This window comes from Populus euphratica, unplaced genomic scaffold, assembly GCF_000495115.2.
Source record: "Populus euphratica unplaced genomic scaffold, PopEup_1.0 scaffold2.1, whole genome shotgun sequence".
Taxonomy (NCBI): Eukaryota; Viridiplantae; Streptophyta; class Magnoliopsida; order Malpighiales; family Salicaceae; genus Populus; species Populus euphratica.
In genome coordinates, this window is record NW_011499846.1 from 7,486,373 (window position 1) to 7,502,690 (window position 16,318).

The window sequence follows — 16,318 nt, forward strand, 5'->3', positions numbered from 1 at the left end:
AATTTAATATTTTTTGATATTTTCATATTATTTTGATATACTAATATCAAAAATTACTTCTTTAAAAATAAAAATTATTATTTTAATATATTTTTAAATTAAAAATTATTTAAAAAATAACTAGGATACACTCTCAATTACCCTTACAATGCACGGGGTTCAGAGTATTTGTGATAATTTATGGACGAATAGGCAATTATTATATTGAGCTCAGCAGCTGGCAAGGGTACCCCTGTCGATAAAACATATTGGCCCCAAAATTAAACTTCTGATGGCAGCGCTTTGTATTTTATTGATGGTTCTTTCATTTGTCTAACTTGCCCGTGATTGGTGTGCCCTGTGTTCTTTCCCTGCCCGTGTTTAATTAATTCGAGCTGCTGCCGTCCACTCTTGCTCGGCTGAGCTTCTTAGGATATTTGGATGGACTAATTTTATAAAAACACACCATTGTTACCCGCTCGGCTCTTTACTTTTCAATTAGATTTAGGGATAAGGACATCTCAGACTTACAGTCTTATTCGCATAATACAAAATAATAATAATAATAATAATAATAATAATAATCTTATTCTTTTTTAATATAAGCAGGCCATGTTCAAAATATCACCATCTATTTCCCAATCAATGACACATTTCTTGCATTGCATCCTTCGGACTTCACAATACCTGATTAAGAGAGCTGCTGATGCCTTCTCTTTTCACCTCAGCTTATACCTTAGCGACACCTGGCTTTTCTTTTCAATGCTTTTAACCTGCAATCGACCAGCATTCTGTAGCTTTTCAACTTTAAGAGGAAAAAAGAAACCTTCTTTGTTCTAATTAATAAATACAGTGTTGGGTGGAGTTATTTTTTAAATATTTTTTTGTTTAAAAATATATATTTTTTATTAGGAGTTTTGTTATTGCATAGTGGACTGTATAAAGAGGGATGAGTTAATTGGATATTTTTTTTTTATTGTGATAATGATTTTTTTAAAAAAATATTTAGAAATATATTAAAATAATATTTTTTTTATTTTTTAAAATTTATTTTTATTATTAACACAATAAAAAATAATTAAAAAAACTAAAATTTTCATTGAAGGTGTTTTAACTAATACTAAACAAGCTGTTAATCAGAAATTTAGAAAGCGAAAAAATCAAGGATTTGATAAACCCATGCACTAAGTTTTTATTACAATGCCATTGACTTGCATTCACCGGCTGTAACTTGAAAGTTTTTTTAATATTAAAAAGAATTTGCCGGGCATCATTAAACAGCTGCGAAGGTAAAAAAGAGAAGGCATTAGCGGAGCAGTCCCCATTGATTAACATATGTAATGAGCCAAGATAGTCCAAGCAATTTTAGCAGCACCGTGTCTATGCTTCATTAGATTAGATAACCCTATTGTGAATTTGCCGATTAGCTTTTAATCTGAGATGGCGAATGCTTTGTTCTCTTTCGTTCCATTCGACTTCAATGGAATACAGAGTGGTTATAGTCATAATGAAGATTCTGAGAAAGAGGAATTGGTGATCAAAGGAAAGCAAGACCGAAAGTTTTCCATGGAAAACTTGGGGCAGGTTTATCCTATATGTTCTGAATATGGTGCTTATCAAGATAACACAGAGAACAAGGAGCTCAATTTCTTTAGAGATCAGCACCAGCAGCAGCCACAACAACAACAATCGCCACCCAAGTCAAATTATTTGGCATCGGATGACTTGCTTGGTTATTGTTTCCCAGCACCAGCGCAGCCAACGCAGGAAATCAGAAAGCTTGAGAACATTGTCGAACATAGTAAAGAGATGCAATATACGCCTCCTCTATCATCATATCTAAAACTCCTTCACAATTATGGAAGTGGGATCAAGAAGTTGAATGCGAACCAGCCCGGCAGTGCTAGCAATGAAACTTGCTTCGGGAGTCGAAAGAAACTGTCAACTGAGGAGATCATAAGGGTAGCTGGATCAAGTTTCATACAATTCTCAGATCAAAGATATGATGATTTCTTCATGCTCATGCACCCTTTTGGTTATGCACTCTCAGGCCTATCCGAGGAAGAAAAAAGGGATGTTGAACTCACTCACCTTCTGCTAGCAGCAGCAGAGAAGGTAGGCTACCGACAATTTGATCGTGCAAGCAGATTGCTAAGCCGTGGTGAGCGGGTTGCATCTGAGAGATCCAATCCACTTCAGAGGGTTGTGTACCACTTCGCAGAAGCTCTTCGAAGGAGGATTGACAAGGCAACGGGAAGATTCCCTCCAACAGAAATGAAGGGAAAACCAAAATGTTTAACTCTTCATGGTTTAGGTACACATCTAGCTCACCTTAGCGTCCACCAGAAAGTTCCTATTAATCAGGTAATGCAACTCACAGCGATCCAAGCAATAATTGAAAATGTTGGATCAGCAAGAAAGATCCATTTGATTGACCTCGAAATCAGGAGTGGAGTTCAATGGACAGCCTTGATGCAAGCTCTTGCGGATCGTCAACGCCGGCTAGACCATCTTAAGATAACTGCCGTTGGCTTGAGAGGCATACAAAAGATAGAGGAGACTGGTAAGAGCTTAGAAACCTTTGCTAAGTCCATGAACCTCCCATTCACGTTCAAACCAATTCAGGTATCTAGCATGTCTGAAATCAAGGAGGAACTATTTGAAACAGCAGCTGATGAAACCGTGGTTGTTGTCTCTAACATGATACTCAGGACAATGCTCTCAAGGCCAGCTTGCTTGGAAAATTTGATGGAAGTGATTAAAAATCTTAATCCTTCATTAATGATCGTCGGGGAAGTTGAAGCAAATCACAATTCACCAAATTTTGTGAACCGTTTCATTGAAGCACTGTTCTTTTATGGTGCATATTTCGATTGTATTGAGACCTGCCTGGAACAGAACACTGAGCACACAACGATAGCTGAAGCAATCTTCTCTGACGGGATAGAAAATATGGTGGCTATGGAAGGCACCGACAGGATTGCTAGAAATGTGAAAATAGATGTATGGAGGGCATTCTTTTCAAGATTTAGAATGGTGGAAGTAGGATTTAGTGAGACGTCCCTATACCAAGCTAGCTTGATTCCAAAGCAATTTCCTTATGGCGATTCATGCACTCTTGAAAAGAATGGTAAGTGCCTAATTGTTGGGTGGGAAGGAACACCATTGCATTCCCTTTCAGCTTGGAAGTTTTCCAGAGAGAGACTACGGAGGTCCTTGTAAATTGTAAATTCTGAAACTGCTTGTAGTGGCTGCTTGCACTCTTAGATTGATGGTTATATATTTCAATTGTATTATTGAACTGAATAAAATGGTTTTCTATTTCTTAGATGGAAATTATTGTAAGATTTACTTACAAGGTTTGTCTTTGCCCACATATGTAAGGAACGTGTTGCGTCTGTTTAGAATCACTTACATCAGGCAAGATTGCTCTGGGGTTATTGACAGAGAGATAGAAAACCAAAACGGGAGTCTACTATTGATCAGCTGCAAATCCCTGGTTTTCATATAATACAATCCTTTAGCTCAAGGGCTATAATTTGGCTTGTCCAAAAGTTCTTAGGAGGTCTGTTCCTTTTAGCCAAAAAAAAAAAAGTAATTATATTTTAAAATAAATTATTTTATTATACTTCAGAAAATTAAATTTATTTTAAATTTGAAGTAGTTTCTTACAGAGAGTATCAAAATGTCTTGAAAACTCAAAGGTGATATACAAGAATCATTTGATAAAAAATTTACTCCATTAGATGTTGGTTTTAGGTGATAAGCAATAGATATATACCTATTATATTTGTAATTAAAGTTATGAGATCATAATAACTTTATAAAAAATAAATTAAAATAATTCATGAAGATTAATTTTTAATCAATTCAATATTAATAGATAAAATTAAAAAATATATATATTATTAATGATAAAGAAAAGTACCTGGATTAACTCAAATTAATCCGTTAAGTCTGTGATTTGGATCAAAAAATAAATAAATAAACATAAAATTCAATCTCCAACCAGTTCAATGTTAAAGCATGAAATTAAAAAATTAAAAATATATATATATATAAAAAGTAATTCAAATAAATCTAGACAAATTTATTAAACTAGTGACCTGAATCATACAAATAGAGTAACTTTATAAAAAAAATTAAAAAATTTATGAAGCTTTATTTCCAATGAATCAAATATTGAAGATTGAAATTGAGAAAAAAATTAAATTTATGAGGTCGAGATAACTCTATAAAAAATAAATTAAAAAAATAAAACTCAATTCTTAAATAATATAATATTGAAAGATAAAATTATAAAATAAATAAATAAAAGATTGAGTTATTGGAGGTGAAATTAAAAAATAATCCATGAAAATGAATAGAATAAATCTAGGTTTACATATCAAACTCGTGATTCAAATAATGTAATTAAGGTAACACCAATAAAAAAATTTAATTAAAAAAATAAATAAAATTAATCCCAAACAACATATCAAATATGCAATTCAAATCATTAGTTTACAATAACCTAACCCAAAATTATTACTAATTATTACTAAGTATAGCTTTTATCATCTTTTCAAAAAAATCAAAGGAATTAAAATGTCCTCAATCAAAAACCAATTTAATGATTTTAATTACTTGCCTTCTAAGTCTAAAGCTAAATTTACGATAAACAAAGGAATCAAAATGTCTTTAACCAAGACACCAATTTAATGCTTTTAATTGCTCTCTTAAGTCAAAATATAAATAAGTAGGAGCTAAACATAGAGGAGAAAAAAAAAGGAAAAAATCTTTTATCATAAGCTAAATTGAACAAACGTGCTGAACTTTGAATAAAAAATCTATGCTAATGGTCCTTGTATTAATTATTTGATCTAATTTAATCCATCGTTAATGAAAATTTCAATCTGTAAAGGAATTGGCGTGTGAAAATCACATGACCTCGTAAAAAAACACCTTAACATATAATTTTAATTTTTTACCAAAAAAATGACAAGGTGATTTGAACGGAAACCTAATTCTCACTGATGTACAAGAATTGTTGGCATAAAATATTTAGTTCATTAATGATGCTTTGATTAATAGTTCAAAGGATTCCTATACAATTTAGCTTTTATTATTATTATTATTAAATGAAAAACAGAATAGTAGGGAATTAACTCCAAATGATAGGTCTCGTGATTAATCTATGAGAGTTTAAAATTTTATTTTTTAAAAAATTAATTTTTTTAATATTTTAAAATTATTTTAATATGCTAATATTAAAAATAAATTTTAAAATATAAAAAAATATTTTTTTAATAAAAAATAACCGCAATATCATGAAGAACCAACCTTTAAAAATTTAATTCAACCTTTTCAGTTTGAACTTTGGATTAAATATTAAACTGGATTTATTCTCCTAATTCCTAAATACACTCAATTAAAAATTAAAAAATATATATCTTAAACTTACCCAGGCAAAATGTGGAGGTACTCCTTCCTCCTCGCCAAACGAACTTAGCCCTTGGGGATTTCGACGACGCATGACATCTCATCAATGGGCAGGATTCAATTATTAAATGCAAGCTAAGCCACGTCATACCACGTAACACGTGTCGATCTCGTATGTGACCTTTCTTTTTTACTTTTTCCACTCTCTCTGCCACTTACTTTCTCGGTGGAGAGTTGCAGAGCAGCGATGGTGTCAAAATCAAGCGACTCTGCTTCTAAATTCAGAGTCAGTTTCCTCACTATATTCATTTCTCTGATATCTGTAAGACTGTTTTCAGGTTTCGTTTTCGTGATCCTTGTCTGATAAGGTCATTTATTGATTGACCAGAATTAACATAATTAGGATGATCCACACTTTCATATAGAAAAATAATGAGAATTAGCTGAAGCTCTCAATCTTATCAGTTTTTATTTTTGGTGCATCTGATAATCTCCTAATATTTTTTAATCTATTGAATGTGTGCCCTGTCCGGCTGCTGATAATGATATATACAAAATCCATTAATTACAGTTGTGATTCTATTATATAATTGCTTGCTTTTATGCTCTGATTTTTTCTTCCTTAATATATATTCAGTTACAACTTTTTTTGGTTCTTGATTATTATTTTTACAAATTGCTGATATGTGTGGGCAGAAATCAGATGGAGAACCGTCAAATAACGGTATTAGAAACCTGACATACAAGATGAATCAGCTTAAAAGACAAATTCAAGCGGAAAGGGTTGTTTCGATAAAGGTAAGTCGGTGAAGTTTTATCATATTCAAGAGTTTATGACTAGGTCGATAATCATATACTGCAAAGCAATTCATGTTTGATTTTTGTACAGGATAAAGTTGAGAGAAACAGAAGGAAACTTGTAGCTGATGTTTCTCAGCTAAGATTAGCAACTTCAAGAACGTTTATGGGGCAGAATGGAGTTTCTAAAATGATTTCTTTGAGGATCGGAGCTCCTCTTTGTAAGTATGGTGGATTCGCTCAAGAATCGGGTGATAGAGATCTTATCAATGGTCATGAAGTAGCAGTCTCAACAAGTACCAAGCTTCCGTTTGTAGAGAAGATACCTCCGTATACTACCTGGATATTTTTGGACAAGTATGTCAGATAGTACATGCTCAATTTTAACATATTTTACCCAGTGATGAATAAATAAGCAAACAAACAATATGTCAGTTGAATTTAACTGTTGAGTGTTCTTGTTTGGTTTCAATTCCTCTCTTTTTCTAACTTGGAGAAAATGCAAAGCATTTAATGTTTATGTTGGCTCTCTCATTTAGTTGTACATATGAAGATTTTATTTTTTCTGTTATATCTCAAGTATGCAATTATGCAGCACAGGAATCAGAGGATGGCTGAAGACCAGTCAGTGGTTGGCAGGAGACGCATATACTATGATCAACATGGCAGTGAAGCTCTGATTTGTAGTGACAGCGAAGAAGACATAGAACCAGTGGAAGAGAAACATGAATTTTCTGAGGGTGAAGATCGCTTTTTGTGGTAATCAGATTGATTTGATTTTGGTACATATATTTTGAATGCAATATCTGCCATTTAAAATTCAGGATAGCATGATTACATTCTTAATAATGAACTGTGCTGCTCTCTTTCCATTTTTTTCACTAAACTAGCAACCTATGCAAAACCTATGCTGTTGAACAAAATCAAATTAACTTTCACACTAGAGAATATGTCAAGAACTAAAATTAAGACCCAAATAAAAAATAAGGCAAATCAGTTTGAAAGCTGTAAAACTCTTGTAGATTTGATTCTTATTGTCGCTCTTAGTGTTCTAGGCTGTGGTAATAGTAGTTCTTCATATTCTAGAGTGCCTGTATCATCAACCTTGTTGCTTTTAGTGCTTAAACCAGAGGAAGAAATACATAAAATATGCTATCTGTCTGATCTTGATGACACCACCAATTGTAATCAATTAACAATTACTTATCACCAGTCGAAGTACTTCACAATGTATCTGTCAAATTTGGCAGGATGGTCTTTCAGGAACTTGGAGTAGCTGAGGAGGTACTGAATATTGTTAGCCAGTTTATTGGAGTTGGCACTTCAGAAATCCAGGTAGTATTAAAGAATTTATATCAACAACTTTGTGTTTCGAACTGCTTCCAGCATTCCTTGCTTCCATTACTTTGAGGTTATTGAGAACAGTTTCCTGTGGCTTACTGAGTTTGATATTGTAGGAGCGTTGTAGGATGCTCGTGGAAAAATATAGCAATGACCAAAATGTCAAAGATTCTATTGATTCAGTATCTGAGAGGGGCATATCTCTGGAAAAAAGCCTTGGTGCTGCTTTAGATTCTTTTGATAACCTATTCTGTCGCCGTTGCTTGGTACTCATTTCTGGCCTTAATCATGAGGTGAATTTTACTGAAATGATTCTTGAATTACATCAACCTTGATGTTTTTCATCTTGCATCTATTGAACAGCTATTTGACTGCCGCCTCCATGGCTGTTCCCAAACTTTGATCAATCCTGTGAGTAGAAACCTCCATTATATATGCGCTGTGTGTGTGTAATACACACACACACACACACTAGGTTCTTTTATATCTAATAAGAGGCTTTGCTTGGCAGAGTGAAAAGCCGTCATGCTGGTCTGAATATGAAGATGATAGGAAACCTTGCAGTGATCAATGTAGCCTTCAGGTGTTTTTTTTATCTGAGCTTTTTGGTTGAAAAATATCTCTTGAACATTTTAAACTTTCTGCAAAAATACTGTGATGCTTTTCTGGTCAACAAGATCTGTGTTTAACTGATTGGAGCTTTAAATGTTAAAAACTGTTCGCCAGATGAAGTCTTATACGTGTCAAAAATTATTATAACTGCAGATAAGAGGGAATAGGAATAGGAATAGGAGAGGTCAACTTTCTGTGGTATATGATTCTATGCTCTCTTTTTCCTTTTCTTTTAATCTTTTTTCATGATTACTGAAGCATGAGACTGCTATTTGATATGGAGCTGGTAATAGTGCTCTCTGTACTGCTCATGTAAAGAAGCCCCTCAAAGTTACTCTTTTGTTCCAAATTAACTTGTTTGTTGTGTCTGTGCTGCTCCTGCAGGAAAGATGTACCATTTTCTGTTTTAAGTACTTATTATTCTTTATAGATTATTTGTGCCATTGTGTCTGTATGCACACTCTCTTATTTACTACTGTCATTGAAAATTTCATTCACTCCCCAGGGACTTGGCTGATCATGTGGTTACCAATGACTTCTAATATATCTTTTCTGCTGCGTGTGCTGTTATAGTTTTTCATCTGGAGTTCTTGCTTTCTGCTTGGAAAATTGTGAGTCTGACATTAACATAAATGCCTTTCAGCTAAGAGTTCTCAAAGACTTGCCTGAAGGTTCTGTTAATAGTCCCTTGCATAGGACAGAAACTGCAACTTCAGCTGAGGAAAAAAAGACTGCAGCAGCCTCAGATGCTGAAGAGCCAAGCAGTGTAGACCTCATGATAGATGAAAGATGTATTTCAGAGAAAGAAATAACTGTTATTTCAGAAGCTGCTGGTAACTTGGAACCTGCTTCTGGAGCTCTGAATTTGGATATTTCTGCTATGGTGATACATAACCAAGAATACATGCGAAAGCGCAAAGTGTCACAATGTACAGATATAGCATCAGATGACTCATCGAAGTTTCCTGATGATACACAGGATTTTAGTAAGAAACAGAAAAGATTATTGCATTTGGATGTTGCTGCTGAAGATATATCAAGTCCTGGTTGCGGATCAACTGCTAAAAAAGCAACTGATCAAATTGAATTTCAGATGACCACAAAAAAGACTACCAATGTTTCCTTTGAAATAGCTTCTTCTGGCACTGAGGAGAGCATTGGGGATGGATCAAATAATGTCTTTGAAGTGCCCGAACCAAAATGGTCATCCTCAGTAGAAAGTCAAGTGGAAGGGGTTTTAAAAAAGTCTGAGTGGAAGCCTATTGAAAAAGAACTATATCTGAAGGGAGTGGAGATATTCGGGAAAAACAGGTATGGGGTTGCCTATATAAATAACATTTCATGCATGCATGCAGGTAACAATACTATGTGTCTTGAGATACCTTTCTCATTGGTAGGTGTCAAATGACTGAAAATTGTTTAATAGGAAAGAGTAATCCATGTTCAGTTATTAGGAACCTGGATGCACCCTATAATATGATTATGTTAGTTCCAAAAGAGCAGCAATTTTCATCTCTCTTCTAATTAACTTACTGGAATTGAAAAATTCAATATAACTTCACTTTTCATTTGTACAGAACGAAATATGTGTTTATGTTTCATGTTGCACTCAAAGTATGATTTGTGCTTTGCAGTTGTCTTATTGCAAGGAACTTACTTTCAGGCTTAAAGACTTGTATAGAGGTGTCCAATTACATGCGTGAAAGTGGAGCTATGATGCCTCATAGATCTGTTGCCCCAAGATCATTTCTAGAAGACAGTGGGAAGATTGATATAGAGTATGCGGTATGCATTATTATTTATGATATTTCAGGAAGGATTATACTACTGTATTCTCAAGTTTGCTTTTCTAAAGGACACCATGTGTCTCAACTATCTCAAGTTTCCTGTCTTTCTTGGAGTCTTGCCAACGATTTTTCAGGAAGAGATATGCTTCCCTTGACAAAGAAGGGTGGTAGAGAATCATGTTCATATATTTATCAGAATAGTAACATTAACTTCCAACATTATTTAGCAGTTTCTTTTAAATATATTTTCATACTTTACTGCTTTCAATTCTCCTCTCTCTGTCTTCTTACCTTCCAGTTCCATAGGGGACTATCACTATCCATTTTCTTTTCCTGTAGGTTTCTGACCTTTCATCCATACAAGTTGGTTCTGCATTATAAACCCATCCCTTTCTTACCGTTTGTTTCCTGTAGGAGCAAGATATGCCAACAAGATCACGTTTACTTCGTAGGAGGGGGAGAGCACGGAAACTTAAATATTCTTGGAAGTCTGCTGGTCATCCATCATTTTGGAAAAGAATTGCTGATTGCAAAAATCAGTCCTGTAAGCAGTATACACCTTGTGGATGCCAGTCAATGTGTGGAAAACAGTGCCCTTGTCTGCATGATGGAACTTGCTGTGAGAAATATTGCGGGTATGTTTTAAGTATCTTTCCATAAGTTTACTACTTACTACAGATGTTCATGCAACATGTATATCATGTAGAATAGTTTCTTGTGCACTTGTACTATACAGCATCTTTATGAGTAGTATTTGAATCAGGACAGCGTTTATTACCAGTCTACTTTAAATTCTTCAGGTGCTCGAAAATTTAAAAAAACCGCTTCAGGGGTTTCCACTGTCCAAAGAGCCAAGGCAGAAGTCGACAATGCCCATGTTTTGCTGCTGGACGCGAATGTGACCCGGATATTTGTAGGAATTGTTGGGTTAGGTGAAGAATTTTATATGCTCATACTTGATAAGCATTGTTTCTTTTGTAAATATCCATACCTATATTGCTTTTCTGTTCTTATATGAGTGTGCTTCTGTTAAACATTTGTCATCAAATTGTCAAGTTTCTCATGCCTACACAGCACCTTTCAGCAATAACGCAATCTCTGTGTCCTCAAAATTTTTTAGAATGATAGTTTATGCTGCCCGCACACCATACTATAAGACCTTAGTGTCCATCAGGAGTGGCAGATCGAACGCCATGTTGCCTCCAGAACAAAGTTTGATGAGATGCGCTTTTTTGTGGCCTGACCAGTACATGCCTTCTAAACTATAGGAACATTTACAGAGTGGTCTAAACAGCTGGTATGAAACTATTTGAAACCTTTCAAAGATTGTCACCCTAAGATGACTGGATATTAGGCCCATAGGCTGTCTCAAGTGATTAGATGGTTGGGCAGGGGTTGGGTAGGTCATCAGTTAAAAGATTAGCGCTGAAAAAGATGGTTCACAACTGAAGATTAGTGGTCTCGAAAATTGATCTCATTTTATCTAGTCGTAAGAATTTTGACTTCCTGGGCTTAAGTAGTGTTTTGTATCCTGAACCAGAGCCAAGCAAACAAACATTTGAACAATGCATCAGTCCAGGTCTTTATTTCAAAGTCTCCAGTTTTGGAGCTATCTGGTGACTTGTAGAATACTAGTGACGGTTGAGGGATTTTACATATCAAAAAAAGAAAGTAAAGCATTAGTTGTTTGACTAATTATGTCAGTCATGGAAACCTTTCTGTCCTGAGTTAGTATGCACTCTTATTCAGTATCATGGATCTGATTAGTTGAACTATGTGATCCATGAACTGGTTGCCTTTACAATTTGATCTCTGATTTGAGTTAATTAACGCTGGGCATCTATCGATGGCCATGATTGCTGACTTTTCATCCCATTAACTGCCACTTCCTTTAATTTTTGTTTATTTTTTCAAATTTGTTTTGTTTTTATGCAGCTGTGGAGATGGTTCATTAGGGGAGCCTCCAAAACGAGGAGACGGCCAATGTGGAAACATGAGGCTTCTTCTAAGGCAGCAGCAGAGGGTGAGTCATTCCAAAAAACTTACTGTTATTTGTACTAATATTATAGATATGTTCTGAAAGAAATTTTCTGTTTTCCCATTCTTTATGTTTCATTCTTCAGATCCTCCTGGCAAAATCTGATGTTTCTGGGTGGGGAGCCTTTTTAAAGGTATTACTGCCTGCATCTGTTTCCATGTTCTTCATTACCTGTGTACTAGTTCTGTGCAAGGAATTTGATGATGTGATTTCAGAAACCCGTCAACAAAAATGATTATCTTGGAGAATATACTGGCGAATTGATCTCTCATCGAGAAGCGGATAAGCGTGGGAAAATCTATGATCGTGCTAACTCATCATTTCTTTTTGACTTGAATGATCAGGCAAGTGATAGTTAATTATTACAAGTTAGATAATTCCATGTGTAAGAACATAATAATAAGGTCATCCTTTGAGATCAAATTCACCTCATGTTCAAAATGACTGCTCTTTGACAACTGAGCATTGGAGTGATGATATCTAACATGGAGGACTAAATTGGTTTAGAGTTTTGGAAGTTCAATGCAATTTGCAGCATCAATGTGTTGAGGATCTATTTTCAATGTGATTTTCTGAATCTGTTTTCATGGCCATCCTCGTGGATTAATGTGGCTTGCTATTTTTATTTTTATCAGTTTGTCCTTGATGCTTACCGGAAGGGGGATAAGCTGAAATTTGCGAACCATTCATCAAATCCTAATTGCTATGCAAAGGTATTCAAGTTTCTACATGTTAGTTTTTCATTCCTCCAAATTGACTGAGCTAATATGTTGAATTATTTAGGTAATGCTGGTAGTAGGAGACCATCGAGTAGGCATCTTTGCAAACGAGCGTATAGAAGCTAGCGAGGAGCTATTCTATGATTATCGTTATGGGCCAGACCAGACACCTGCATGGGCTCGAAAACCCGAAGGTTCCAAAAGAGATGATTCCACAGTTTCCCAAGGTAGAGCAAAGAAACACCAATCTCATTGATTGATTATTGGCATGGCTTGATGTTATGGAGCATGTTTCTGTAATTGTAGGGTGTATTTTACCAGTCACTTGTCATTAGCTATGCCTGGCATTTACTTGTACATATGCACACGCGTGCTTCCTGTGAATTTGACTTTTTCAATAAGACAGGCTAGCAAAGGTCAAACATTATTATAGATATTGAGATTGAAACTGATCTTTCAGTTTCCTGTAGAAGGCAACAATATAGGATGAAATATGCTGTTTTCCATTTATAATTGCCATGTTAAGAAGACAATATTCTTTTCCTGCTTTCTTTGTTTCTTTATTTTGAGATGGTTTAGCAATTGTTTTGACTTTAGCCTTAAGCTTCGAAGCATCTGTGTGCATTATTTGTGCGCGGTGCGTGCAGGCGTGTGTGAGAAGCTTGGTGATTCCAGAATGATGAATTTCTTTCAGTTTCCATTAAATTGAATCTCGAGCAAACACCTCAGCCTCCTTCGGAAAACAAAGAAAACGAGAATTTCCGTGTTTCTGAGACGCTACATGACCGCCAACAAGTTTAAGATGCAGAAAAAACTAAAAGAATGTACAAGCTAAGATGTAACCCCTCGTTTAGATAGCAGATGAAAATACAAAAATTCATTCCACGTATCTGGAACGCCAGGAATACACCAGTGGCTGCAATCTTGAATACTTGAGCGCTTACCAGCATATATGTATGGATGCTCGCCTATCCTAAATCCAGAGAAAATGGTTATATTTTGAAAGTTACTGGAGTTTTCATGTGCTCGATAATCTCTTCTACAACATAAGTCTTTTCACGGTAGCCCATACTTGAAGTTTCATTAAGAGGTTGAGTAGCTTCCTTGCAATGCCCCCCCGAATTCCATTGTCAGCCCCTGTTTGACGCATCAAAAATCACTCAACAATTTGATACGTGGAGTATAAAGCATTGATCATGACAGCACTAAACAAACCTGAAATGTGAAGGCGCCGAACTTCGAAAGAAAACTTTCAGTCTTTCTCGGATTAATGTGTCTAATCAACCCACGATGCCCAAGTCATCGGAGCTCTTCAGAAAGCTATAGACACATCAAGCAGGGGATGAGCCTGGTTACCTTCCTGGTAATAGCTGATCCTGTTTCAAGGTCAGCAGATGTTACAAACGACACAGTATAGACACAAAGAAGTAAAGATATTAACAAAAGTTAAATTGCGGGATTTCACTGTAGCCGTGCACACAAATTATAGCTCTACATAAATTATTATGGATTTCTACAGTAAAATTATTTTTTTACCTTTAAATAACTTAAATTTAAGCCTTTGATCTATGGGGGTAGGTATTTTTCTTTAGCTCAGCGGTCATTAAGAGATTATTTAGAAATATAAATGTTTTTTTTAATTTTAAACATAGTAAAAATATTCTTTTATTCCTAGAATTAACAAAATTTATAACTATTAATCAAGGGTTTTACAATATTTATAACAGTAAAAATATTTTTTTCCCTCTAAAATCTAAAAAAGATAAGCTATTAGACAAGGATATTTCAGGTTTTTCATGTACAATACAATGATATTTTTAAACTTAAAAAAAAAAGAAAAAAAAAAAAGGAAGTTTTGCCTTTGAAGATATTGTGATATTTTCATATACGTATTTTGTATAATTAAAATTATCATAAGATGTTTTCGTCATGCAAAAGGTACATGTAACATTATTTAGTTATCAAATCTGATTATTTATTGTATATAATTGTGCTTTTTTCTATATGATATGACGAATGTAAACTTACTGCTAATAATTATTATTTTTTCTAACTCAAATGCATAATTATCCTCATGTTTTACAGGATACTCATTCTATTGGTCTTGCCAAAGACAGGGTTATTTTCTTGGCTGAATTCAAGAAAGGATAATTCTCATAGTTTTTTAAACCTGTTAAATTTAAGTTTATCGGTATTCAACTGTACATTTATAGTCCTGCAAAACCAAACTCAGGAAACAGCTACAAATCCAACAGGAGGAGACACAAAGTAACCTGTTAGTATTGAAAGATCAGATCTTTACCACAAACTTGAAGCTATAATTCCCTTTACCACATACTCTCAATTAAAATCAACAAGTCCCTGGTTTTTCAAAATAAAAGGAAAGAAAGATTCTCAACCTCATGTAATCTTTATCCAATCTCCCATTACCAACACAATCAAACCCATCATTTGACATTAAGGGTAATTGTTTTTGTGTTTTAAAGATATTTTTAAAAAATATTTTTTTAATATTTTTTATTTTAAATTAATATTTTTAAATCATTTTGATATGTTGATGTAAGAAATAATTTTTAAAAAATAAAAAATATTATTTTAATATAATTTTAAATAAAAAATACTTTAAAAAATAATTATGACTTCATTCTCAAATATTATCCTGAAATAATTAGGGGGAAAAACTCCTCCAAATTATGTTAAATTGCGTAGAGATTTGATATTAAGTATCAACTGTACATTTGCTCGTTCTTACTTTTATTTGTTTTAATCCAAAAGGTTTAGAAATTAGACAAACATGAAAAAAAATATATAAATTAATAAATTTAAAGTGTTTAGGTGCTTTAATGGCTCAATCATCCAACATATCAAAATTTTTATTTTTTTATTATTAATATGGATATTCAAACTAGTTTATATATCTTTTAATTAATTTTATAGATTTTAAAATTAACAATCATATAAATATTTAATGAATTTAAGATTTATAAATATTAAATTAATAATTTTTAAGAAACAAATTTAAAAAATGATCGATTAAACTACACTATCAAGATTTATCTAACTTTTTTTGTTTTTGTGTGTGGTGGGGTAGATAAACTAACATATAACTTTTCAAAAAAAAAAAAGTAGTTCTCATATTAGGTATCTCTATTTTTTTTTTTAATTCTCCTTTGTCGCTCTCCTAGGAGAATAACTTGAATAATAAATAAAATAATATATTTTTATTTTTAAGTTTTAAAAATATTTTACAAAAATAATAATTTTTTTCTTTAAATTAATATTTTTTAATATAAAATTATTATTTTAATATATTTTTAAATAAAATATATTTTAACAAATAACCATAACCAATACCCCCACCTACCCTCACGTCTCAGCTCCCTGTCCCTTTTTGTTTTGAACAGCTCAACCATGTTACTGGACTGGTTGACTTTGCTTGATATGCAAGAGAAGAGTTGCACGCGAGAAGTTAGTCAAATATATTTTTAAATTTTATTTTTATTTTTTAAATTATTTTAATATACATGTTAAAAATATTTAAAAAAAAAACATATTATTCTAATATATTTCAAAAAAACGAATACCTCTAACAGTGTACCGTCTGGAACCAGGAAAAATCAAGA

At 33.5% G+C, this 16,318-nt stretch overlaps 1 protein-coding gene and 1 pseudogene across 1 annotated transcript; both read left to right on the forward strand.

Annotated features, from left to right (window-relative positions):
- Nucleotides 1-1,179: 1,179 nt before the first annotated feature.
- LOC105138394 (DELLA protein RGL2-like) lies at nucleotides 1,180-3,287 on the forward strand (annotated as a pseudogene).
- A 2,249-nt stretch (nucleotides 3,288-5,536) lies between these two features.
- LOC105137192 (histone-lysine N-methyltransferase EZA1-like) lies at nucleotides 5,537-13,723 on the forward strand. Its single transcript, XM_011042850.1, is given in 19 exon segments — nucleotides 5,537-5,722; nucleotides 6,097-6,198; nucleotides 6,290-6,555; nucleotides 6,799-6,957; nucleotides 7,449-7,533; nucleotides 7,656-7,805; nucleotides 7,903-7,950; nucleotides 8,051-8,122; nucleotides 8,305-8,349; nucleotides 8,795-9,462; nucleotides 9,786-9,936; nucleotides 10,353-10,573; nucleotides 10,739-10,870; nucleotides 11,874-11,961; nucleotides 12,062-12,109; nucleotides 12,192-12,320; nucleotides 12,612-12,689; nucleotides 12,760-12,922; nucleotides 13,343-13,723. Coding segments are annotated over 19 exon segments (2,742 nt in total). The 5' UTR covers nucleotides 5,537-5,647; the 3' UTR covers nucleotides 13,405-13,723.
- The last annotated feature ends 2,595 nt before the right edge of the window (nucleotides 13,724-16,318 follow it).